The sequence below is a fragment of the Citrus clementina genome, unplaced genomic scaffold (genome assembly GCF_000493195.1).
Source record: "Citrus clementina cultivar Clemenules unplaced genomic scaffold, Citrus_clementina_v1.0 scaffold_4, whole genome shotgun sequence".
NCBI classification, from domain to species: Eukaryota; Viridiplantae; Streptophyta; class Magnoliopsida; order Sapindales; family Rutaceae; genus Citrus; species Citrus x clementina.
Genome location: NW_006262274.1, coordinates 23065911 through 23088735, shown reverse-complemented (window position 1 = coordinate 23088735; position 22825 = coordinate 23065911). Strand labels below are relative to the sequence as shown.

Below are 22825 nucleotides of genomic sequence, written 5' to 3'. Positions count from 1 at the left end.
ACACATTCTTTACTTTTCAAAATTTATGATAGGATTGACGATTTTATTAAAAGTATTTTTTTAAAAAAAAATTACTAAACATAAAAATTAATTTTTAACATTTTAAAATTACTTTTAAACCTCTTAAAAACAATTCCAAATTATCCTAAATGAATGCGTGTATGTTCGCTCTGGTGCACACACAAGAAGTGAATAAATTTGCAACAGCATACGCTTTCGGCAATTTTATCCATGTAGGTGTTGTGATTAATTGTTGACATCGAAATTGACCGCCTCGGCGTCCTGTGGACTCGTGCTGCAAATATTACGATACACGAAATGTCACGTTACCAGCTGGTTGTGATTTTTAAACACGATATAATTTGTATAACATCATGTCATATGTCACATTAATTTATACTCCAACTTCTTAAATTATGATATTATTATTTAATTAGCTATATGGTATTGAATGATGTATGCGTTAGTTCTATTATTTTAATTTAGTCCAAATTCAGATGGCTTTTTACACAGTAATTGATTCGATCCAAGACTCTTTCTTCGAAGAAAAACAAAATGTTAGTAATTTGATCAAATATGGACTTTTAGCAAATTGACTATTATTATTTATTAAGACACTTTTTTTTTTTTTGTTGCAAATTTAAGTAATTGGATAAGTAACACATATTGTTTTAACTGAATTTAATTAATTGATATGTGGTTTGGTTTCAATATTTTAATTTACTCCAAATCTAGAAATGGATTTACACAATAACTGATTCGATCCAAGACTCCTGCTTAGAAGAAAAACAAACGATTTTTTTTTTAAATAATTTTAAGTAATTTGATAAGTAACGGGTTTTTTTTTAATTAAATATAAATCCTCTACTGGCCTAATATCCGATAAAGTAACACAGGTTTTTACGGTAAATGAATATGTGAGTGAGTATTGGTTACCAAAAAGAAAAGAAAAGAAAAAATATATATTTGGGAAAATTTTCAAAATCTCGGAAGGCAGGAAATGGTCAGTGGTGAGTGGCGAGGTGACGAACTGACAATGACGACACGCGAAAGAATTGAAAATTCTTTGGTCGCGATCACATCATCCAACGGTGCATGATGGATAACCATTAAAGTTGAGCTGGGTCCCACTCATGTGCAAGTCCTCACCGGACCCAACTTCCGGAGGGCATACTTTTGGCATGTGCTTATAACTTGAACTTTCCTCTTCGGTGGCATCATTTCAGGCGTCCCTACATCACACAGCGCACGGTTGCTTCATTTTCCTCCACAAATAGTTAAATTAATATGTTGCACAATTATTTCATGTTACACGAGTTGAGTTCCAAGTATTCAATATAATTTTTATCTTCATTTTTCACACAACATCGAACGCGGAGCTTGTGAAAGCTAAATCCGTGATAAATCATCATGGATTCAAATTTTAGAATAATGATAAACGCAGCATAAATTAAGTAGAAATTTAAAAAAAAAAAATCTGTATCCCAATTAATGACAATGTGTTAGAAAATACGACTCGATAATTACGCGGTTATTTAACGATTAATTATCCAAATGGTGAGATTGTGTTAGGGTCAAATCAATTTATTATTCCTACACAAGATGATTCGCAAATTATCACATATATCGACTTTCAACGGTAAATCTCAACCGCTAAAGCTAATGAAAGTTCAATCATGGTAATTTGATTCGTGCGCTCTATTCACCAGAATTTACAAAGGAATCTACTTACTTTTCGGATAATGCATTTATGTTTATCCTTTTTTTTTTTTAATTAAAAAAGCGAGAACATTAAATTCCTTTTGAATAAATGGATTTTTAAAAAAAAATGATAAAATGAATGTAATCTGTAAAAAAGGGTACAGAAATACAAATTATTAAACATTGACGCGTTTTTATCACTAAAAAAAAAGAAATACAAAATCAATAAAATGAAAAAAAGGTGCTCTAATTAATTCACGTTCCTACACAACCAAAAAAGATAGCCTCAATTCATGGCCATCATGAAATTGTCAAAAATCTGCGGTGATTTATCATCCATGTGATACATGAGGCTCAAGCCAATTTTCCTCTAATGTACGTATGCGACATGGTAGCTTCTTGGTAATTAATTCAAAGTATCGTCTTTGAAAAATTGTGTCAAAATTCGACTAAAATAAATAACATTATCATTCTTTTACAAATAATTTGCATATGTATGTGGGGCTCCATCTAAGTTTTGATCATGTATGTATAAAGTGAGATTATTTTAACTTAAATTGTTAACATAAATTTTAAGCCATTGACCTTACACAATATTGAAAATTAAAATAATATTTAATGTTATCAGATAATCAACAATTGGATTGCGGAAAATCAAAGACTCAATTTTATGTATTTATTGTACATGGGATCCAGCTACTAGTGGCTTTATATATGTAAAATTTTATAAATTTATATAAAATTGTTAACACAAGTTTTTTTGCTCTTTAAATTTATGACAATGCTCTAGTTCGATAAATATTTATATATTTATATTAGTTATTCTGCCACTCATTATTAAAATTCTCTAACAAAGTTCAAATTTTTTTTTTATTTTTCCTTATATTTGAAATTTAATTAGTCAGCCGGACAAGATTATTGACTTGTCATTCGTATGTCTGAACCAATGAATGAAGTCATCAAATAAAATAATGTTGACAATTTTTTATATTATTAAATTCACCTCTCATATACATTATCACGATCACCATTAATATTTTATCAAATGGACATATGTATGATGAGTGGGTGTATAAGTTTATGGGGAGTTTCTTCTAATAAAATGAATATATATCACTTGCCTGTTACTATTTTTATAATATTTAATAATGTTTTTGACATCATAATTTTATAATATTATTTTATTTTTTAAATATATTTTTATTCATATTTATTATAAATTAAATAAGTTATATAAATTGAAATTATAATTAAAAAATTAATATAAAAAATAAGAAATACAGGTTTGATATGAATAAAAAAAATCAATTATAAAATATTTTTCTTTTATTTTTTAGTCATTTTAAAATATTTTTCTTTAATAAATATATATTTTACGTATATTCATAAAATTATATATTAAACAATGATCTATTCACTAAGTGCGTCAAATTTTCTTTAATTTTTTTTAATACCAAAAAAGTTTTGAATATTATGAAACTGAAATAAGTAGTATATATTAATTTTAATTTAGAGAACCGACGATCTCCATATCTATGTGTACTTATATATTTGCGCGCGTGTATATACAATGTATTGAAATATGTGTTTATTTTGTCTTTTAGCTAATCCCTGACTATATATATATATATATATATATATATATATATATATATATATATATAACTAAAGCTTAGTTAAGTTGCGTACTAATAAAAAGCGATTGCTCATAAGATTACAAATCCACAACTATTTCATCACCATTCTCCAACTTGGCAATGGCTTTTCATCCACTACAACACGCTCTCTTCATCTTCATCTCCATAACTATCTTTGCTTCTTTGAACTTTCTGCTTTCTTCTAACGAAAAGAGCTTGAATTTTCAAACAAGCAAAAGTCAAAATAGTTCCATAAAAAGCCGGATAATTGAGCTGGCCAATGATCAAGACACGGTGAACTGGATGAAAAAGATGAGGAGGCAAATTCATGAGAACCCAGAACTTGCTTACGAAGAGTTTGAGACCAGTGAGCTCATTAGGCGAGAACTTGACCAACTTGGTATTGCTTATCGATGGCCAGTAGCAAAGACTGGTGTTGTGGCCACCGTTGGATCTGGCTCTCCTCCTTTTGTTGCTTTAAGAGCGGATATGGATGCTTTGCCAATTCAGGTCAGTTGTATAATTAATTAATACTTCATCATATGATGTAGATATTAAATTTTTGAAGTGCTAGCTTTGAAGAATAGAATCTGCACAACACGGCAACAAAATAATATCTTTTAAAATTGTGTTCTGTGGACTAAATGTGTTAAGAGCCGTGACCCACAGGTGAGGAAGCTGATTCTTGGCCGCTTTTGTTAATTTAATAATACACAATTAGACTGGAACATGTGATACAAAGTTTCAACATAATAAAACAAAAGTTCAAATTGGCAGTCATAAGTAACAAAACATCTTTTCAAGTCAATATATATATATATATATATATATATATATGTGATTTTTCAGCGTAGCTCGCTGTAATTGATGTCGATGATTAGGAGCTTTAAACCAGTAGACCAGCTTGTTATTTTGTTGAAAAGAAAAATCAAGGACAGAGAAATTAAACACGGCGTTAATAGATGCTTCTGTGGGACATATTGCTGAGAAGCACCCTGTCATTAATTACTTCATGAAGGGCTGAAAGTCGCCACATTCTTATTATTTAAGAATATTTTAATATGTCCGGCTATTTTTAATTTTGTACTGTAATAATAGTTAAATCCCCAGCTGACTTGCTAAGGCAGATGCTTTGTCCATCATTATATTTTCCACTTTTCACTGTATGCTCTCTCTATTAAATACATCTTGGCTATGCGTGACGAGGACATAGACGAAGGAAAAATAAATTTTATTTTCATCTAGTTAAAGCATAAATGCTATTGGGTATGTCCATTCTTAATTTGTTCAGATTTTTACCAGGCAATTAATTAATTAAGTTGTGCTGCTTTTTAATATAAATCGATCAAAATTTTCAAGTTAAAATGAGCATATGTTTTTAAGGGTGGCGTTTATGCTTAACTCTGAACACATGCCACTTTCATGCCAAACGGTTCTGCCTCTTTGCAGGAATTGGTAGAATGGGAACACAAGAGCAAAATAGATGGGAAAATGCATGCCTGTGGCCATGATGCGCATGTCGCAATGCTCCTTGGTGCTGCAAAGATTCTGCAAGAAATGCGTGAAACATTGAAGGTAATTGGTGGAATTATTTATTCAAAATTTTGCTAAAAAGTTCAGAATTTTCTCCTCCTCCTTTCTTTAAAACCGAATTAATTTTCATTTGGTGTTCTGACACAGGGCACTGTCGTTCTCATATTTCAACCAGCTGAGGAACGAGGAACAGGTGCAAAAGATATGATTCAAGAAGGTGTTCTTGAAAATGTAGAGGCCATTTTTGGATTGCATTTGGTGCATAAGTATCCCACTGGCGTTGTTGCTTCACGGCCTGGAGATTTTCTAGCTGGTTGTGGGAGCTTTAAGGCCAAAATCAGTGGTAAAGGAGGCCATGCTGCAATCCCACAACACTGCATTGATCCAATTTTGGCAGTTTCATCGTCAGTCATTAGCTTGCAGAATATTGTTTCCAGGGAAATAGACCCATTAGATTCTCAGGTAATTATTCGACATACACGCTTAATCAGAATTTCGAGCTTTCCCTGCCCCTAACAAGAAAGTTTGGTCATGGCAGGTGGTTTCGGTAGCTATGATCAATGGAGGGAGTTCATACAACATGATCCCAGACTCGGCTACAGTTGCTGGAACTTTTAGAGCTTTCAACAAAAAGAGGTTCAATGCACTTAGAGAAAGAATCGAAGAGGTACTAATTTAATTACTGCACTAATTCTAAAGGCCATTAATATCATATTAAGGTTCACAAATAAAATTTCTTTGATTTGTTCAAGATTATCAAAGGGCAGGCGGCTGTTCATCGGTGCTCCGCTGAAGTTGATTTTTCAGGAAGGGAGCATCCTACACTCCCTCCGACCATGAATGATGTGAGAATATATCAACATGTACGGCGTGTCACGGCTGAAATATTAGGTGAAGAAAACGTCAAACTAGCTCCAATATTCACAGGGAGTGAAGATTTTGCTTTCTTTTTAGATGAAATACCAGGATCATTTCTATTATTAGGAATGCTAAATGACAGTGTTGGATCTTTGTACCCTCCGCACAGTCCTTATTTTACCATTGATGAGAATGTGCTTCCCATTGGAGCTGTAATTCACGCCGCTTTTGCTCATTCTTACCTTGTAAATTCCGGAAAACTAAGTTAATTGAAGCATATATATATTAGCATACGGCATATATATGTAAATGTACATTTCTAGCCAGCACTAGAAGCTTAAGGCAGCCAATTTTTGCCTTTATCATTGGTATTTTGGTTTCCAGGAGAAGGGAGTTGGTTGGTTTGCGGTTTGTTCAACAAGCAAAGCATCATTCGAAAAACCCATATTTGATTATCTGTTTGCAGTTTACCATTTTGATTCTGCATGGGACATTAGCTAGTTTGGAGTTTTAATTATTAATTAATGGGGCGGCATCTGTGTTTTCACCTGATACAATACATTGCATCTCATGTCTATTGTGACTGTGGTGTGCGGCTTATCAATTAATAAACATCAATAACCAGACTAATAGTATATATATATATATAGCTAGATTAATTAAGTAATAGAAACCATCATGGTTCACGACACTATTCAGTAAAGATAAAAATATATATCCACCCAAAACTAAAAAGTAAAAAACATACATAAAGCAAACAACGTCGACACATGCAATACCAAAAAAAACCTGAAGAAAAAGAGAAGCGAGAAACATAGACAACACACTAAGAGTCTGAGAACGGCAGAAGCTTTCTAAAGACCAAGAAAAGCGACAATGAAGGCAAGGAATCCAATCATCATCGACGGCGATACGAGGTTGCCAAGATTATCCGGGGATGATGGGCCGGGGAATGGAGACATAGGCATATTAGGCATATTCGGGTCCATGGCGACCGCGGCCATGGCCAACACAGCAAAACAAACCGCGAACATGGTTGCTCTCGTGCTAGAAGCCATTTTTATTTACGACTTGTGAGGATTGATCGATGGATGAAAGAATACTGGCTGCCGATTTGTATTTATACTGTTTGGATGATACAGGTTCGATAAGGCCAAAGGAATTAATCCAGGGCTGTGCCGTCATCTAAATTATTCGACCAATTGCATTTATTGATGAGATCAATGATTACTCATTAAATATTGTTGTGCGGGAAACTCAAAGAACACTGATTAATTTGCTTCTATATTCTTAATTGTGCTTTGTTTTGCGAGCCCATATCATTTTCAAACATAAACTCCTATTCATCAAACTAATGTACTTATATATTCCAAACTAACTAATCTACCATTGTTACATTACACTAAAATTCTTTTGGAATTAATGATACAGTGTTTTTTTTTTCTTTCTTTCTATTGCTGGTATGTATTGAAAGATGGAATACTGTGCGAATTAATTTATTTTTTTCCAGTTATTGTTGCAGTCAGGTACATAGAAAGCTTAAAAATTTTGAAATAGAAGTCCGAAGTTTCTAACACTGTCGATGTAGAATGCACAATCAAATGGATGAATCTTGTTCTTGTAATTCGAAAACGGGGAGCTAGCATAGTATATATATTTGGTTATTGTTTGATGAAGTAATGATGACAAATCAACTGGATTGATATATATCTACATCTCTCATAGAAAACGTCAAATATAAATATTGTTTTGTTGCTTCTACAAGCTTGTTATATTCTGAAACAAGGTGAGATAGATCATGGGATGAAGCAGCCATTGATATATGGCTAATGATAAGGGTACTTTTGGAATGAAGTTAGATTTTATTAGAATTTATGATATTGATGAGTAGGAGTGGGCAGTAGTATGGTTACAAACTAAATTGAACAGTCATTTTTTCAGAAATAATAATCTGAATCGAAACGAATTGTTTCGGTTTCTGATTCGATTTAAGATTTCTCAGTTTTAAATCGTAATTTTCTTGGCATTTTTTTATTTTTTTTCTCATATAAACCGATAGATTTTTTCTTTTAATTTTAAAAACCGAATTTTTCGGGACAACGGTCCTAATAATAATGTTAATAAATGCAATGGCTTCAGAAGCAGGGTTTAAAACGATAAGAAACGGGGTGCGAATAGTACCACCCAGAGACATGGATCAAACATAATAAAACAGCCCATGCCACGGCATTGAAATGACATTGGGTTGTGTTAATGTTGCCGTAACCGTGACTTGTGAGTTGTGACTTCCGAGACCCTTACCACTTTCACTAGTTACGCACTTCTTCTTCGAACTATCTCGTGAAGCTCGCCACTCGCCAGCCGCTTAATCGCTCGCTGTTGGTCGGCTTTATTCAAATTCTCCAACTCGCTTCGACACTTGGCGCTAGCCCTCTCATGGGCTCCACTTCAACTATCTCTCTCTACTCACATCCCAAGCTTTCGCATCGGGCCCAACCTGTTTTATCTCGCTCTTTCTGTCAAGCGCGAGACGCCCCGCTTTCGTTCGCGCTGCCGTTTAGTGGCACGAGAAGGTGTTTCAGGCTTAAGCGTTTGGTTGTGAAGGCTGCTGCTCGGCCAGAGGGAGGCCGGAGACAACGGCGAGTTTATAGGCAGTCTCAGAGTGACAACGCTTTGACCACCGCTCCGGTCAAACAGATTGCCTCTTTTGTCGTGCCTGCCGGTGTGTTCGTCTCCGCTACGTTCGGTACGCAAGTTTTTATAATCACTGAATTTTAGCTTATCCGATGATCGTCACATGTCTCTATTGTATATTAATAAGCATTTGCAATTTACTTTGATGAAATGTCTCTCAGTAGTTGTACTAATTTAAGTTCAGCTAACAGTTCTATGGAAATTGGTGGAGAAACTCCTTATGCCAAAACCGTCAAGGCCAAGTAAACCTACCGCCGAAGGGATGAATTGGTCCGTAGGAGCAGGCACAAATTTGCTATCCGGCTTCACTGGAAAGTTATTCCGCGAGTCAAAGCAGACTCTCAATGAATTTGCAAAAGAACTCAGGGCTTTCAGCAGTGTTGACATGTCAGGTATATTATATCTAACAGTGATTTTCTGGAGGCTTAAATATATATGCTCATGAATGCAGTTTAGAACTCATTTCTTGTAACAAAGATGTGCTTGCTTACACGAGATTTTGGGCAGGACGCAACTTTGGAGATGAAGGATTATTTTTTCTTGCAGAGAGCTTAGGTTACAATCAGGTTGGATTTCTTGAATAATCTATCATTATGTTTCATATTTGTTTGGTGATGTGATGACTGTGGCTATTGTTTCTCTGCTATTGAGTTAATGGACTGTGTTTTAATTGTGTTTCAGACTGCTGAGGAAGTTAGTTTTGCTGCAAATGGAATAACTGCTGCTGGAATTAAAGCCTTTGATGGCGTTCTTCAATCAAACATAGCTTTAAAGACACTAAATCTTTCTGGTAACCCTATTGGAGATGAAGGAGTGAAGGTGAGCCCAAGTCACCATACTGATGTTTTATAAATTCTTTTCTATTTATCTCCGTTGATTGAGTGAGTCAAATGGAATATGATATAGGGGTCTTTAAGTTAAAAGATAGTTCAGGATCAATTTGTTCTTATGATTTAGTTGTAAATTGGCATCAGTTCCAACAGTGTATCGAATTGTTGACCTGCATGATTAATGCCATCTTGGAATTGATGCTGATGTATCTTTTGCATCACATGTTTTACGTGTCTGGAAATTATTTCTTCAGTTTAGAATTGCTATTATGAGTGCAGAGACAATTTTTGTAATTCCATTGGGCAGACTTCTCCTATTTGCGATTTGTTTTTTCACTTTGATTATATTATTAATAAGGATTCTCATATTCAAAGTCTAGATTTATTTTTATGATCACAGATAGCAATTCTTATTTTTCTTGTCCATATTTGCAGTGCTTGTGTGACATATTAGTGGACAATGCTGGTGTTGAGAGGCTCCAACTTAGCAGTGTTGACTTGAGGGATGAGGTTGGTTTACTTTTAGCATCAAAACTAGTGCCTACATGAGTTCATTCATGGTTGTCCAAGTAGAGAAGGATGTCTTTCAGATGATGATTTATTGATTTGCCTAAATTGTATACCGCTTTTTGGTGCAGGGTGCGAAGGCTATTGCAGAGTTGCTGAAAAACAATTCAATCTTGCGTGTTCTTGAACTTAACAACAATATGATTGATTATTCTGTATGCAGTAATCTTAAACATTCTTTTCATAGGTTTAAAATGGGTCTTTTTGTCAAAGTTTCGGATATTAATACTGTTTTGAAATGTCTTTGGAAATGGAGGTAGGGGTTTACCAGTCTTGCTGAAGCTCTTCTTGAGAATAGCACTATAAGAAGTCTCCATCTTAAGTGAGTGCATTTTTTTTTTTCCTATTATCTTCTTCTCTTCATTTTAAGCTTTTCTAAGATGTGGAGTCCACCTAAGGATGAAATTTATCTTTTTGTGGTATAAGAATATGTTATGGTATATCTTTTTACCGGGCAGTCTTAGATTAAAGTTTTTGGGTATTGCATTTTTCTTTGTGGGGCTTTTGAAAATTTTCTAACATTCTGTTATCATTCAAGTGGCAACTATGGTGGTGCTCTGGGGGCTAATGCTTTGGCTAAAGGGCTTGAAGGGAACAAATCATTGCGGGTACGTGTCTTGTTAAATTTGGCAATTTTTTATGTTTACTTTCTTCTTTCAGCTTTGCATAGATCACATTATTGTCTATAATCTGTTTAGGACTTTCTAACATTATGTTCAATGGAAAATATGATGCTCAATTATACTGGATGAATAGCTTTAGTTTTATGCAAGGAAAAGTAAACCAGAAAACTTAGATTTTGCTGAATCATGAAGTGATATTTAAATTATATATCAATGATGTGTCTGAACGTACTGCATTGGCTATCAAGTCAAGGTGGGAACTATAATGATTCCCTGTCCCTCCTGGGAAAGATGCCAAATCCTAATATACATTCCATATGTAAGCTTGTTATGATATTTGAGTTGGAATTTGAATCTTAAAAAATGAAATTGTTTTGGTCCTCCCCTGCCTTGGCAATATTGTGCCTATTTCCTGCCTAGTTCTTGTTTAGGTAGCTTTCTTATGTCTGTGGAGCATCGGTATCTTTCACTTAAAAGACTTGGGTCTTGACTCAAGAGAAGACTAAATAGTTCTCCTTTTCAAGGGATATGAAACTAATAGCTAAATTATATGTTCAGGAACTTCATCTTCATGGAAATTCCATTGGAGATGAAGGAATTCGTGCCTTGATGTCTGGTCTATCTTCTCGTAAAGGTTTGCGTTTTACTGCTGTCATTGACATTTTAAGTTACCAAACATTTGACTTGACATTTTAAGTTAGCAAACATTTGACTATGTTACAGTTAAGCTGACATGTTTTTATATGTTCCAGGGAAACTTGCAGTTCTAGACATTGGCAACAACTCAATTAGTGCAAAAGGTGCCTTTCATGTTGCTGAATATATCAAGAACTGTAAGAGCTTGTTGTGGATAAATCTTTACATGAATGACATTGGTGATGAGGTATTCATATTCTCAATATTTAGCCATGCTTGTAAATTTTTCAAGTTCTCCAATTGTGGTTTATAGTTACTAGAGTTTGTAGATCACTCTGAGATTATCAAATGTAACTATAGAGAGAAATTATTATTGACAGAATATATTTGGATGGAAGAAAACTAATCGGCTGTGTTCTTTTTTCAGAAAACCAATCAACTTGTAGTATCTACCTAGATACATTATGTATTAATTGCTTCACATTTTGGACTTGCCCCTCTTGTTGATATTAATTGTTGAAAACTCATCAGGGAGCTGAAAAAATTGCAGATGCTCTGAAGCAAAACCGGACAATAACAACCATAGACCTGGTGAGGAGAAATTAGTTTTTCTTATTACTTATGTCTGGGTCTTTCCTTATCTTTTGGAGGTCTGCATTGAGTTATTCCTTAGATGACAATGAATAATGCAGGGAGGAAATAACATACATTCTAAGGGAGCTAGTGCAATAGCCCGGGTGTTGAAAGATAATTCTGTCATCACAAGTGTGAGTCCTTGACCATCATTTTTATCTACTTTATTTATTATTATTATTATTACTATTTTAATTTGAGCATGATGACATGATTCCTCTCTCTCTCTCTCTCCCCCCCCCCCCCCCTTCTCTCAGTTGGACCTAGCTTATAATCCCATTGGAGCTGATGGAGCAAAGGCTTTATCAGAGGTTCTGAAGTTCCATGGAAACATAAACACCCTTAAGCTTGGTTGGTGTCAGGTAATTCCACTGTTATGAGTCTTCTCCTCTTGAGTTTCTTTTTTTTCCCTCATTTTTAAACTAGAGTGATGAAAAAAAAAAAAAAAAAATTCTTGCAGATAGGAGCCATTGGTGCAGAATTTGTTGCGGACATGTTGAGATATAACAATACCATATCTATACTGGACTTGCGAGCAAATGGACTTAGAGATGAAGTATGTTCTGGATGTAATGGTTTATCTTTCTTTCATTCAGCCATTTATTCTCTTAACCATATGTTGTTCTATTCTTTGTGCATCAATTATTTGCAGGGTGCGAAGTGCCTGGCTCAAAGCTTCAAAGTGGTCAATGAAGCTTTGACGTCAATTGATTTGGCATTTAATGAAATAAGGGTTAGTAATATAATTTTTTTCCCCTTTTTTTCTTTTTTCACATATTGATTGTTATGAAATCAGTAATATTATTGCACTGTCTCACATTGGGTTTGTATACAGGACGATGGGGCTTTTGCTATAGCTCAAGCACTCAAGGCTAATGAAGATGTGGCAGTCACGTCTCTAAACCTTGCTAATAATTTTCTTACGAAATTTGGCCAGGTAATATCACTTTTTTTTTTCTTTTTTACTGCATCAAATTAAATCTCTGTTTCACTCCTGGTGCATAAGCCTATTGTAATGGACCTTTCAACCATGCAGAGTGCTCTCACAGATGCAAAAGACCTTGTATATGAAATGAATGAAAAGGAAGTCAACATTTTTTTCTAGAAGATCTTTCATATAGTAAAGGAGGAAAATAGTCAGTTGCTGTGTATTAGAACAGTGGCCCATTCTTTCTGTTTATGCTTTTGCCGGCCAGTAATGGTAAGAACTCCATCGCTTAAGTCATATATGAGAGGTGTAACCAACATCAATTACCTGAGGAACATTTGGAATTTTGACATTGAGCAGTTGTAGTCAGCTTTACCATTGTTGATTAAATGATTTTTCTTCAATCAGAGTTCAAGATTAATATATCTGCGTATCCGATTCTCTTGGTCTACTATAATGTTATTGGACTAGGAAAAGTTAATCATTGTGCAAGTGTTATATTCGCAAGTTTTTGGTAATTAGGTAGGCTCTAAATATTCTGGATTTGTAATATTAGCGTATCAGCTAATGGATTTTGATTGTCAAATTTTGGAATTTATTCTACTTAAAAGTTTCATTTCTACAAGGTTTGATTGATAAGCTGATGTTTCCCATAATGGTAAACGCGTATGGGTTTGATTAATTAGCTAGTCGGTGATAGCGTAGTTTAAGTAGGAGACCCGAAAGGCCGAGCCAAGCGAATTGAGATCACGAGTGGCCTGAATGAATTATGGACTAATATTTTTAATGAAAATTCAATGAACAAATAGGGAAAAACCAACTAAAGGCCATTCGAAAATGAAATGTGAAGCATCGTATGTCGGCGTGCCCGAAGCAATGAGTCAACAGGCGCATGGTGAATGCACGTGGGTTGGCGGGGAGGCTCGCATATGAGGTGGATGATATACGTCTGATCTCATTCATGCTCACTGTACACTACTAAATACCACCGGCTTTCTGCCATTATTTGTGAAACAGGGAGGGGTTATATATACTTGCTTAAGTTTGAATGGACTTGAGTACATGTGTTTCAATGTTATGTTTATTCTTTTTTTTTTTTTAATATTAGAATATAAGTGATATTTTATTTATTTTTATAAATAAAAATATTTTGAGCATGGTTATTTGATATTTTTATCTTTATAAGTTAAAATAAATTAATGATTATGTTTTATAGTTTAAGAAATAATTATTTTTAATAGAGATTTTTGAGATATAATAATTATTTTTCATTCAGTCCTTTTTCTATTTAAATAAAGATTATAAAAATTATTTTTTTTATTAAGATGTAATTGTCTAAAAATCAAGCATTAGTTATAAAAAAATAAACAAGTAATATTTTTTTTAAAAAATAAAAAAATTAATAAGATGTTGCTAGTTAAGTCTAATAACAATTGTGATGTCGTGGCTTTGAACCTCCATAATGCATTGTGGGGATTTAATTTCATTCTTCAAGTGTCACTTGCTCGGCAAAGTTACTGTAAGTTGGGGGTCACTACTTTTTAAAAATTTATGAAATGCAAGGTAACACTAAAAAAGATTTTCAAGGAAACCTTCAACTTTATATTTTGGCAACTCCAAATAAAAATTTTAAGAAAACTTTCGGGGACGACGACGATCCCAAACTAAAATCTTGGTTCCGGCACAATTACGTTACGCATAGAAATAGATAGATAGATAGATTGGATATTTCATTTCATTTCTTTTTCTGTTAAGGGCTGGCTCATCAGCCACAAACTAATTAATTTCATGATCACAAAACGACATTTTTATGTTACGTTTAATGTTTAAGCTGCTACTCTGCTTTCGGTGGCGGTGGCGACATTAATTTTTTTTTTTAAAAAAAAAAAAGAAATGGAGTACAGCTAGCTATTTATTGGGAATTTGGAAATTGGATAAGAGTCATCTTCCCGTCTCTCCGTCTCTGCTTATATTACACATGGAGACATGCCCTTATTCCAGGCAAGGCGATTCTCGGCCCTATCATCCATTACCATTTTTTTTCCACAAAAAAAAAAAAAAAAAAAAAAAAGCTCTGATATGTTCTATATATGTATTTGTATGATACATAATTCTCTTTGATCATTTAAATCGAATTTCTGATTGTAATATTAATATTTAAAAAAAAAACAGATTTACAGACATGCACGGGCTGTGTTAAAAAAAAAAAAAAAAAATTTTTTTTGATAGGATGGAGAGATGTTATTATTATTATTTTTTTTTTTTTTGGGATACAATGGGATAGAGAGATATTGATATAAATCAAATGTTTTTCTGTTATTAAAAAAAAAAAAAAATTGTCATGGACCGTGTGCAATAAATATGATTGCCTCCCCCGGGGTGTAAATATGTAATTGCAACAGTTGTTGGGTACTTGACAATTGCATTCGCAAAGGAAAGAAACGGCTATAAATTATAAATAGCCACCCATGGCGTTTAGATCCTAAGCTAGTAATTGCCAATTCTGGCAAAAACTGCAGGCTTAGTAAGTTCTGCACCTTCTGAGTTTCTTTTTTTTAATTTATAAAAAAAAAAAAAAAAAGAGTAATACAAGTAACACAGAGAAACTCACTGCTTCTGAGTTCAGATAGAGGTGATGCAATTCTCAAACATGGTGTCTCGCTTATTTCTTCTTGCAGCGATTGTGCTCTTTTGCATAGCACTGGTAAGTGAAGCAAGCACACTATCTCATGTTACATGCTGTTGAAATTAATTGAGGAATAACTTAATTATTTATTTATCATAAAAAATAGTTTTCTGCATCTGCATGGAATTCTTTGGTTCGTTTCTTAATTAACATCCTACTTACTTTGCATGCAGGCTTCATCTGATGCCAAGATTGAAAATCAAGACACCCAGCGGGGCCAGGAGGTCAAAGGAGCTAATAGAAGGCTTTTGACATCCGTTGGTACGCAGCTTCTTCTTCTTCTTCTTCTCAATTTAAACCTTTGTTTTATATACGGTATCACTGTTGATGAGCTGATCAGCTTATGTTGTAGCAGATTGTGTAGGGCTGTGCAGGGTAAGATGCAGCTTACACTCGAGGCCAAACGTGTGCACAAGAGCTTGCGGGACATGCTGTGCGAGGTGCAACTGTGTTCCTCCTGGAACCTCAGGGAACAGAGAGATGTGTGGGAGATGCTATACTGACATGACGACTCATGGCAACAAGACCAAATGCCCTTAATTAATTATATGTGCCTGCCATTTCAAAGGGCTTTCTCTTGAATATATATATAATCCGTATTAAGATAATGCTAAATTAATAAGTTGCTTCTTAGCACTGTTTGCTTTGTTGATAGAATGATGTGTTTTCAAGTTCGCGTGTGACTGTTTGTGTTTTAACTATATATATGCATATTTAGAATGTGAGAGAAGAAAGTAGTCCTGTGCAAGTGTTATTGTGTATTTATTTATAAATTAATGAAGTTGAAGCTACTGGGTAGCGAGGTATTTAAATTTAGTTCTCTGTGTGTATGTGATGTGATGATCAGATAATAATCATAGTCTCCTGTCTTGTTCTTATCGCCGACCAACCAGCTGATGAGTGCCGATGCACGAAACCATAGATGATAAACATTGAGATGCGTCTTATCGCCAGCTTGTTCATGAAGCTTATCGAGGCTATATATACATCATGTTGTGACAAACTTTGCCTCATATTTAACCAACTACGTAACAAGACCTGCATATAGTAAATTCTAACTCTCTCTATATATTTAATATCAAATTAAGTGACAATAAAAACAAAATAAAATATGTATTAATTTAGTGACAATAAAAACAAAATAAAAACATCTTGGTAACGAGGCAATTAATACAAAGACTCAAGCAGGATTCGTTTTGGTCCAAAATTAGACAATTTTTCGTATTGTGATATTGCAACTCTTAAATTATAGTTTTTGACTTTGCTATAATAAAATTAAGCTGATTGTCAGTAATAAATATAATATTTTAAAATTAATTTCTACAAAAATAATATCTGGAATTTACCTATACGTTATAAAACAAAGTGAAAAATGATAGTTACCACATGATAAGTAATCCCGTATGAACCTTAAAATGTACCTAGTTTTCGTGGGGTTGGCCTAAATAAATAGTGGATGTCGATTTTGGTTTGGCTTAAAGAAATAAAAGGTAGAATTTAGGTGAATTTTGATGTTCACGTGGAGTGATTATTATTGGTCAAAGAGCTTAGAACAAAGTATTTATACATATTAGTCTTGTATTTGTTAAAATTTGGGACACAATTTAATAATTTTTTTAGATTTTCACAAATACATGAATCTAAGTTTATATATATATATAAAGTTCTTCTTTAGTGCAAGTGTCTGGTATTGTATATATGTAAGAACTGATATATCCAAGATCCTGAGTATTGATTTGATCTAAGATAAATATTATAAAATGACTAGCCACCAAAATTAGTGTAATCTCGTTAATCACAGAAAGTCTGCAAAAGCTTATCGCATCCAAGCGAAATTTGTGGTTTGTGTGATTTTTAGCTATAGACAGCACTTGCATCACCTGCATCCCACGGACACGGCTTGATATTTGGCCATAAATATAGCATAATGTAATGCAAATTGTTGGTACCTTCATATATGAATAACAAAGCCGTGATTGTGGCTATACACTCCTTTAGCCTTTTTCCATTTGTCTCTCTTCCACTTCACTTAATTACTTGCTCCTTAACATTTTCTATACTGTTCCCACCAATAATACAACAACACACACACACACACATGAGCTCATGATCATCATCCTTATTGTGTGTGCCCTTGTCCTTGTCTTGCATTTCTTCGTGCAATCTTTATTCCCAAGCCCACTGAAAAGCGTAAATAAAGGGATGATGCATGCTCATTGCCTTGTTTTCCAGACCATTCACATCGGATTATATAGCCTGTTCTACACTACTATAACCCGAACTGGACCACAGCTCGAGGTCACTAAATTTGGTGGGGGTATATGTATGTACCCACTTCTCTCTCCATTAATATGATTCCCTAGCTTGGCCTAGATCAAGCAGTAGCTGAGCCTGAGAGTTAGAACTGGGAATATACGTTATTGCTCTTTTCATTACTCATCAAGTCATCATCGCCTGTCATTTTAATTTCCTTAGTAAAGTGATAAATAGCCACAAAAATTATGTGAGATCCTATGGAAGTGATAGTGTTAATATTTGTTTTTAGAGGAAAATATGTTTTTTATTAAAGGATTAATAATAGTCGATAATATAATGTTGTTGCAGCATAAATTTACAAGATTACATTAGAGTTAAATACAATACATAAGATAAGATATAATATTCAAGCCTAAATTATAGTATTAATAAAAAAATTATTTAAAAATTTTTAATTAACACTACAATCTTGAATATGTGTAACATTATTTTTATTATCGTTATGTCACACTTTTTATTCATATTTTCTTTTATGCCAGTGTTATTTATTTTATGAAGAACAAAGATTGGGTCCGGCTACGATGCAACGGTGGTACGGTACCACCGTTACACCATAGTTTTCTCGACAAAGACTAGCTCAAATGTAGATCAAATGCCACCACGAAAGATTCATTATTTTTCTTAAATGAATAAACTTTTGAAAGAGATATGAAAATATCATAAAACTTTAAGGGTGCGTTTGAGATTGAGGTGTTGTAGCTTTTAAGCTACAGCTGCTGTGGAAAAAAAAATTGTAACTATAAAATAAAGGTTAGTAATATATAGTAAATGTAAATTTTAAATAATAATTTTAATAAAATTATTAAAGATATAATAGATTTTTCATTATACAAGTGAAAAATTATATCAACATAACTTCCAAACTATAGCAATTAGTGTTTACCAAATATTTTAGTGCTGTAATTTTTAAATTACAGTTGTCCAACCTCAATCTCAAACACACCCTAAGTGATGTTGATGCTATCACATCATCATCTCGTGGTTCCCTCCGATCAATTTTTGTATATACATTTATCATTAAATTAAAAACAATCATAAATATATTACAGGGTGGATGACACTTTCTCTATTTCTCCGACATAACATGAATTGAAGGCCCGCGATGAAAAAAGAGAGTCATAGCTAGTAATGATGTCGGCTCACTTATTATTATTATTTTTTTTGGGTTTTCGTCAAGACTTTTGGAAAATTTTCAAAAATAACCATAACATTTTTATTATTTTTACAATTAACCCTTTAAATTTTTTTTTATCAACATTAGCCAAACACACACTTTTCTCGCCAAATTACTCTTGTTTACAAACCAAAAACAACTTTCTTTCTCCCCTTTTATCAAACCAAACGCAGCTTTGCACTCTTGAATCATCACCGGTGACGACAAAAGGCAATGGTAAACGCCGACGGCAAACAGTAAAAGTAAAATCCGATCATAATCCATTCGGATCCAACACTAATCGGCATCACTGAGTGGTATGAGTTATTTTCTAAACTTACATGAAAGTTTCAGTGCGGTTGCTTGCTGCGAGTCATTGGACAATCTGCCTCAAGCTTCATCACCGGCGACAGGCACCTATCGCACGAAGCTTGAGGCAGATTGTCCAATGACTCGCAGCAAGCAACCGCACTGAAACTTTCATGTAAGTTTAGAAAATAACTCATACCACTCAGTGATGCCGATTAGTGTTGATAGAAAAAAATTTAGAGAGTTAATTGTGAAAATGGTAAAAATTTTATAGTTATTTTTATAAATTTCCCAAGACTTTTCAGTAAAAATAAATAATAAAATAATTGTTTCCTTGGCGTGATGAATAAAGTTTAGTCGAGTATAAATTACAGGAACTGTTTTGTTATTTTGTTCCGACAAGCTCAATTATTCGGCAGCAGGCATCGGCATGGGATTAGGGGTCACGGATCTCTGGAGTCTTCCACTCGTCTTCATCATTGCACAGGGACAAAAAGTGTTACGTCATGATGTGCGTCGACAATTATTCAACGGAACTTATTGCATACATGATGTAATACGAATGACGTCACATGTTATCTCGGCTTCAATTTCTTCTCCACAAGGTTATGCTAACGGGCAATGGCGATCTTTTTTCAAACACATGGATATCTGTCGCAAAAACTTGGCCCAAAATTTTTGTTTGGTGACCATAACGTTGATTATTAACGACAACTTGGAACTTAAACATTGCATTTTTTTTAAAAATTTTACATTTATCGATTTCTTGCTACCACTTTATTTTATATATTGGCAATTATTAATATGTTAGGCATTGTTCCGTCGGTTTCATTTCCTAATTTTAGTCCATTTTCTACGCACCGACTTTTTGTAGATTTCACGGATTAAAAGTTACTTATAGAACTTAATGATTACCTTATTCTCAAAAATGGTTTCACATTGTTGATGTCGAATGATTTCGAAAATTACAAACGGTCGACGGCATGTAATGACGTGGATTTGTTTTGGTTTAATTATAAATAGGGAGGGTCTAAGTTACGTTGAACATAACTTACGACCCTCTTACAATTATAGTACTTCTAGTGGGACCGAATACTGTAGTTGTGAGAGGAACACAAGTTAAATTCGCGTAACTTAGCGCCAGCCTTATAAATAAGGCCCCTTGCCAAAAGAAACTTGAAGCCCAAAGCCGTGAATAAGAATAGAAGGCACGTGGTGCTTCTCCCATATCCAAGCCAAGGCCACATAAATCCTCTCCTTCAATTTGCAAAACGTTTAGCCTCTAAAGGCGTTAAGGCTACATTAGCCACAACCCATTACACTGCCAAGTCCATATGCGCCCCGCACGTCGGTGTCGAGCCAATTTCCGATGGGTTCGATGAAGGTGGCTATGCTCAAGCCAAAAACGAGGACTTGTACCTTAAGTCGTTTAAGGACAACGGCTCACGAACTCTTTCTGAGCTCATCAAAAGGTACAAAAACTCCAGCTTTCCTGTTAACTGTGTTGTGTACGATTCGTTTTTGCCATGGGCTCTTGATGTGGCCAAGGAATATGGCTTGTACGGAGCCACGTTTTTCACTAATTCAGCCACTGTGTGCAACATATTTTGTCGCATGCATCATGGATTGCTTACACTGCCCGTGAAGCTTGAAGACACGCCCTTGTCGATCCCTGGCCTGCCTTCATTGAACTTCATTGACTTGCCAACTTTTGTTAAGTTTCCTGAAAGTTACCCTGCCTACTTAGCCATGAAACTCGGCCAGTATTCCAACTTGGATAAGGCTGATTGGATATTTGGAAATACATTTCAAGAATTAGAAGGCGAGGTACGAGTACTATTCCTTACTTAACTCATCACGCAACTTATTATTATTATTATTACTACTATTGTATATTTAGCGGTGGTGGTAATAGTTACTGGTTTTAATTTGGTTATTATATAAATATGTGTTTTACAAAAAGGAGGCAAGAAGCATATCAGAGCTATGGCCAGGGAAGCTGATAGGTCCGATGGTTCCATCCGCCTACTTAGATGGCAGGATCAAGGGGGATAGTGGATATGGATCGAGTCTATGGCAGCCACTCAGTGAAGAATGCAGTGAATGGCTAGAAACAAAGCCACAACAGTCAGTTGTTTACATCTCCTTTGCCAGCATGGTGTCACTGACAGCTGAACAGATGGAAGAGATTGCATTGGCATTGAAAGACAGCAGTTTGGATTTCCTTTGGGTTGTTAGGGAGTCCCAGCAAGAGAAGTTACCAAATTGGTTCATGGACTCAACAAAACAAAAGGGTCTGGTTGTGAGTTGGTGCAACCAGCTAGAAGTGCTCGAACATCCAGCTGTAGGATGCTTTGTGACTCATTGTGGGTGGAACTCAACGCTTGAAGGTCTGAGCCTTGGGGTGCCCATGATTGGCGTGCCGCAATGGGCTGATCAATTGACTGATGCCAAGTATATTGAGGAGGTTTGGGGAATCGGGGTTAGAGCTAAGGAAGATGAAAAAGGGATCGTGAGGAAAGAAGAGATCCTCAAGTGCTTCAAGGAAGTTATGGAAGGAGAGAGGAGCCAAGTGATCAAGAAGAATGCTAGTGAATGGAAGAAGAAGTCAGAGAAAGCTATGAGGGAAGGAGGGAGTTCTGATCAGAATATTTGTGATTTTGTCAACGCATTGATGTGTTCTAGCAACGGAAAACTAAAGCATTCGAACGACAATTGTGTTCAAGCTTGGATGCCAGTTGCTAAAAGATGTCTGCGTCAAACTCCACGATAAATTAAGGGAAAACGAGATTCTCTCCACATTTAGCTCCACGCTTTGAACCCAACGGTGGGTTTTGAGCTGAATACAAATTCTCCACAGTTCACGCGTCACACACGCGTTCTCCCTCTCACCTCACGCCAAATCTCACCGTGCTCCCTTCTCACCATCGGCTCTCTCTCTCTCTCTCTTGCCGTAGATCTCTTCACACGTGGCGTGGGTCTCTCCACAAATCTCACCTCGGAAATTTAGAAAATTTATGGCTTGAATTTGTGAAGATTCAGCTGGAATTCTTTTTATTTGTGGTGATTGTATCTGGGGTCAATTTCTGCATTTGTAATTGATTTGTAGTGGCAAGTGAGTTTAGATTGATTAGTAGTTGCATTTAGATTGATTTTGAGTGAAGTAAAAGAAGAGTGCTCTTGTACCGGTGAAGAAGTTGATATAAAGATTTAGTAATTTCTGTCCATGCTGATCGCTGAGCTTGAAAAAAATTAAAAATCTCAGATGCCTTGGAACATGCCTCCTTTTTCATTCGAGACTTGATTACCATCAAACTATTAATTGCTCTCATTATTATTTGGGCAGGGTATGGGCATTTGTGGTTTCTTAGCTGAAGTGTGAAACAGCCAAGTACGTGACCCGCTTTCGGATAGACAACCTCGGCCTGTCGTTTTTTTTTTTTTTTATACTGAATAATCATCAGATTACTGCATTACACAGATATTTACAACAACTACAATTATAGCAGAGATATTACACTGATATTTATAATTAGATATACATAATTGGGACTTATATTATTACATTAAATTTTATAAAGTACATGCCCAGACAGATAACCCTTCACAGGAGAGGGATGTCCATACATTTGTCGTGATGGTGAATCGCTATGTTATGTAGGGGTGGGCACGGGTCGGGTTTCAACCCGACCCAACCCGCATGTAGAGCGGGTTGAAAAAT

The 22825-nt window shown here is 34.8% G+C and overlaps 4 protein-coding genes across 4 annotated transcripts; all 4 read left to right on the top strand.

The window, feature by feature from the left end:
* The first annotated feature begins 3389 nt into the window (after nucleotides 1-3389).
* LOC18044917 (IAA-amino acid hydrolase ILR1-like 1) lies at nucleotides 3390-6184 on the top strand. Its single transcript, XM_006438424.2, has 5 exons — nucleotides 3390-3848; nucleotides 4788-4913; nucleotides 5019-5333; nucleotides 5410-5538; nucleotides 5624-6184. The coding sequence occupies exons 1-5, from the start codon at nucleotides 3459-3461 to the stop codon at nucleotides 5996-5998; spliced, it is 1335 nt and encodes a 444-aa protein (XP_006438487.1). The 5' UTR covers nucleotides 3390-3458; the 3' UTR covers nucleotides 5999-6184.
* Nucleotides 6185-7984: 1800 nt separating this feature from the next.
* On the top strand, nucleotides 7985-13063 carry LOC18044916 (NLR family CARD domain-containing protein 3). Its single transcript, XM_006438419.2, has 17 exons — nucleotides 7985-8475; nucleotides 8615-8815; nucleotides 8931-8989; nucleotides 9105-9242; nucleotides 9689-9763; nucleotides 9892-9975; nucleotides 10081-10142; nucleotides 10359-10428; nucleotides 11002-11077; nucleotides 11196-11326; nucleotides 11611-11670; nucleotides 11772-11846; nucleotides 11970-12074; nucleotides 12173-12268; nucleotides 12365-12445; nucleotides 12548-12649; nucleotides 12749-13063. The coding sequence occupies exons 1-17, from the start codon at nucleotides 8166-8168 to the stop codon at nucleotides 12815-12817; spliced, it is 1794 nt and encodes a 597-aa protein (XP_006438482.1). The 5' UTR covers nucleotides 7985-8165; the 3' UTR covers nucleotides 12818-13063.
* A 2151-nt stretch (nucleotides 13064-15214) lies between these two features.
* Nucleotides 15215-16142, top strand: LOC18044915 (snakin-2). The gene is made up of 3 exons (XM_006438418.2): nucleotides 15215-15344; nucleotides 15500-15587; nucleotides 15682-16142. Exons 1-3 carry the CDS (start codon nucleotides 15276-15278, stop codon nucleotides 15864-15866), a joined length of 342 nt encoding a protein of 113 aa, XP_006438481.1. The 5' UTR covers nucleotides 15215-15275; the 3' UTR covers nucleotides 15867-16142.
* A 3524-nt stretch (nucleotides 16143-19666) lies between these two features.
* On the top strand, nucleotides 19667-22431 carry LOC18044914 (UDP-glycosyltransferase 74B1). The gene is made up of 3 exons (XM_024186325.1): nucleotides 19667-19722; nucleotides 20262-20931; nucleotides 21068-22431. The coding sequence occupies exons 1-3, from the start codon at nucleotides 19667-19669 to the stop codon at nucleotides 21875-21877; spliced, it is 1536 nt and encodes a 511-aa protein (XP_024042093.1). The 3' UTR covers nucleotides 21878-22431.
* Nucleotides 22432-22825: the final 394 nt, after the last annotated feature.

Bases quoted from the DNA above. Each gene is read 5' to 3' on its own strand.
- LOC18044917 (XM_006438424.2), top strand. From the start codon at position 3,459: ATGGCTTTTCATCCACTACAACACGCTCTCTTCATCTTCATCTCCATA. The intron at 3,849-4,787 runs GTCAGTTGTATA...GCCTCTTTGCAG, and splicing joins TGGATGCTTTGCCAATTCAG to GAATTGGTAGAATGGGAACA. The intron at 5,334-5,409 runs GTAATTATTCGA...TGGTCATGGCAG, and splicing joins TAGACCCATTAGATTCTCAG to GTGGTTTCGGTAGCTATGAT.
- LOC18044916 (XM_006438419.2), top strand. From the start codon at position 8,166: ATGGGCTCCACTTCAACTATCTCTCTCTACTCACATCCCAAGCTTTCG. The intron at 9,764-9,891 runs GTTGGTTTACTT...TTTTTGGTGCAG, and splicing joins GTGTTGACTTGAGGGATGAG to GGTGCGAAGGCTATTGCAGA. The intron at 12,650-12,748 runs GTAATATCACTT...TCAACCATGCAG, and splicing joins TTCTTACGAAATTTGGCCAG to AGTGCTCTCACAGATGCAAA.
- LOC18044915 (XM_006438418.2), top strand. From the start codon at position 15,276: ATGCAATTCTCAAACATGGTGTCTCGCTTATTTCTTCTTGCAGCGATT. The intron at 15,345-15,499 runs GTAAGTGAAGCA...CTTTGCATGCAG, and splicing joins TGCTCTTTTGCATAGCACTG to GCTTCATCTGATGCCAAGAT. The intron at 15,588-15,681 runs GTACGCAGCTTC...ATGTTGTAGCAG, and splicing joins AAGGCTTTTGACATCCGTTG to ATTGTGTAGGGCTGTGCAGG.
- LOC18044914 (XM_024186325.1), top strand. From the start codon at position 19,667: ATGACGTCACATGTTATCTCGGCTTCAATTTCTTCTCCACAAGGTTAT. The intron at 19,723-20,261 runs GCAATGGCGATC...CTTATAAATAAG, and splicing joins CCACAAGGTTATGCTAACGG to GCCCCTTGCCAAAAGAAACT. The intron at 20,932-21,067 runs GTACGAGTACTA...TTTTACAAAAAG, and splicing joins TTCAAGAATTAGAAGGCGAG to GAGGCAAGAAGCATATCAGA.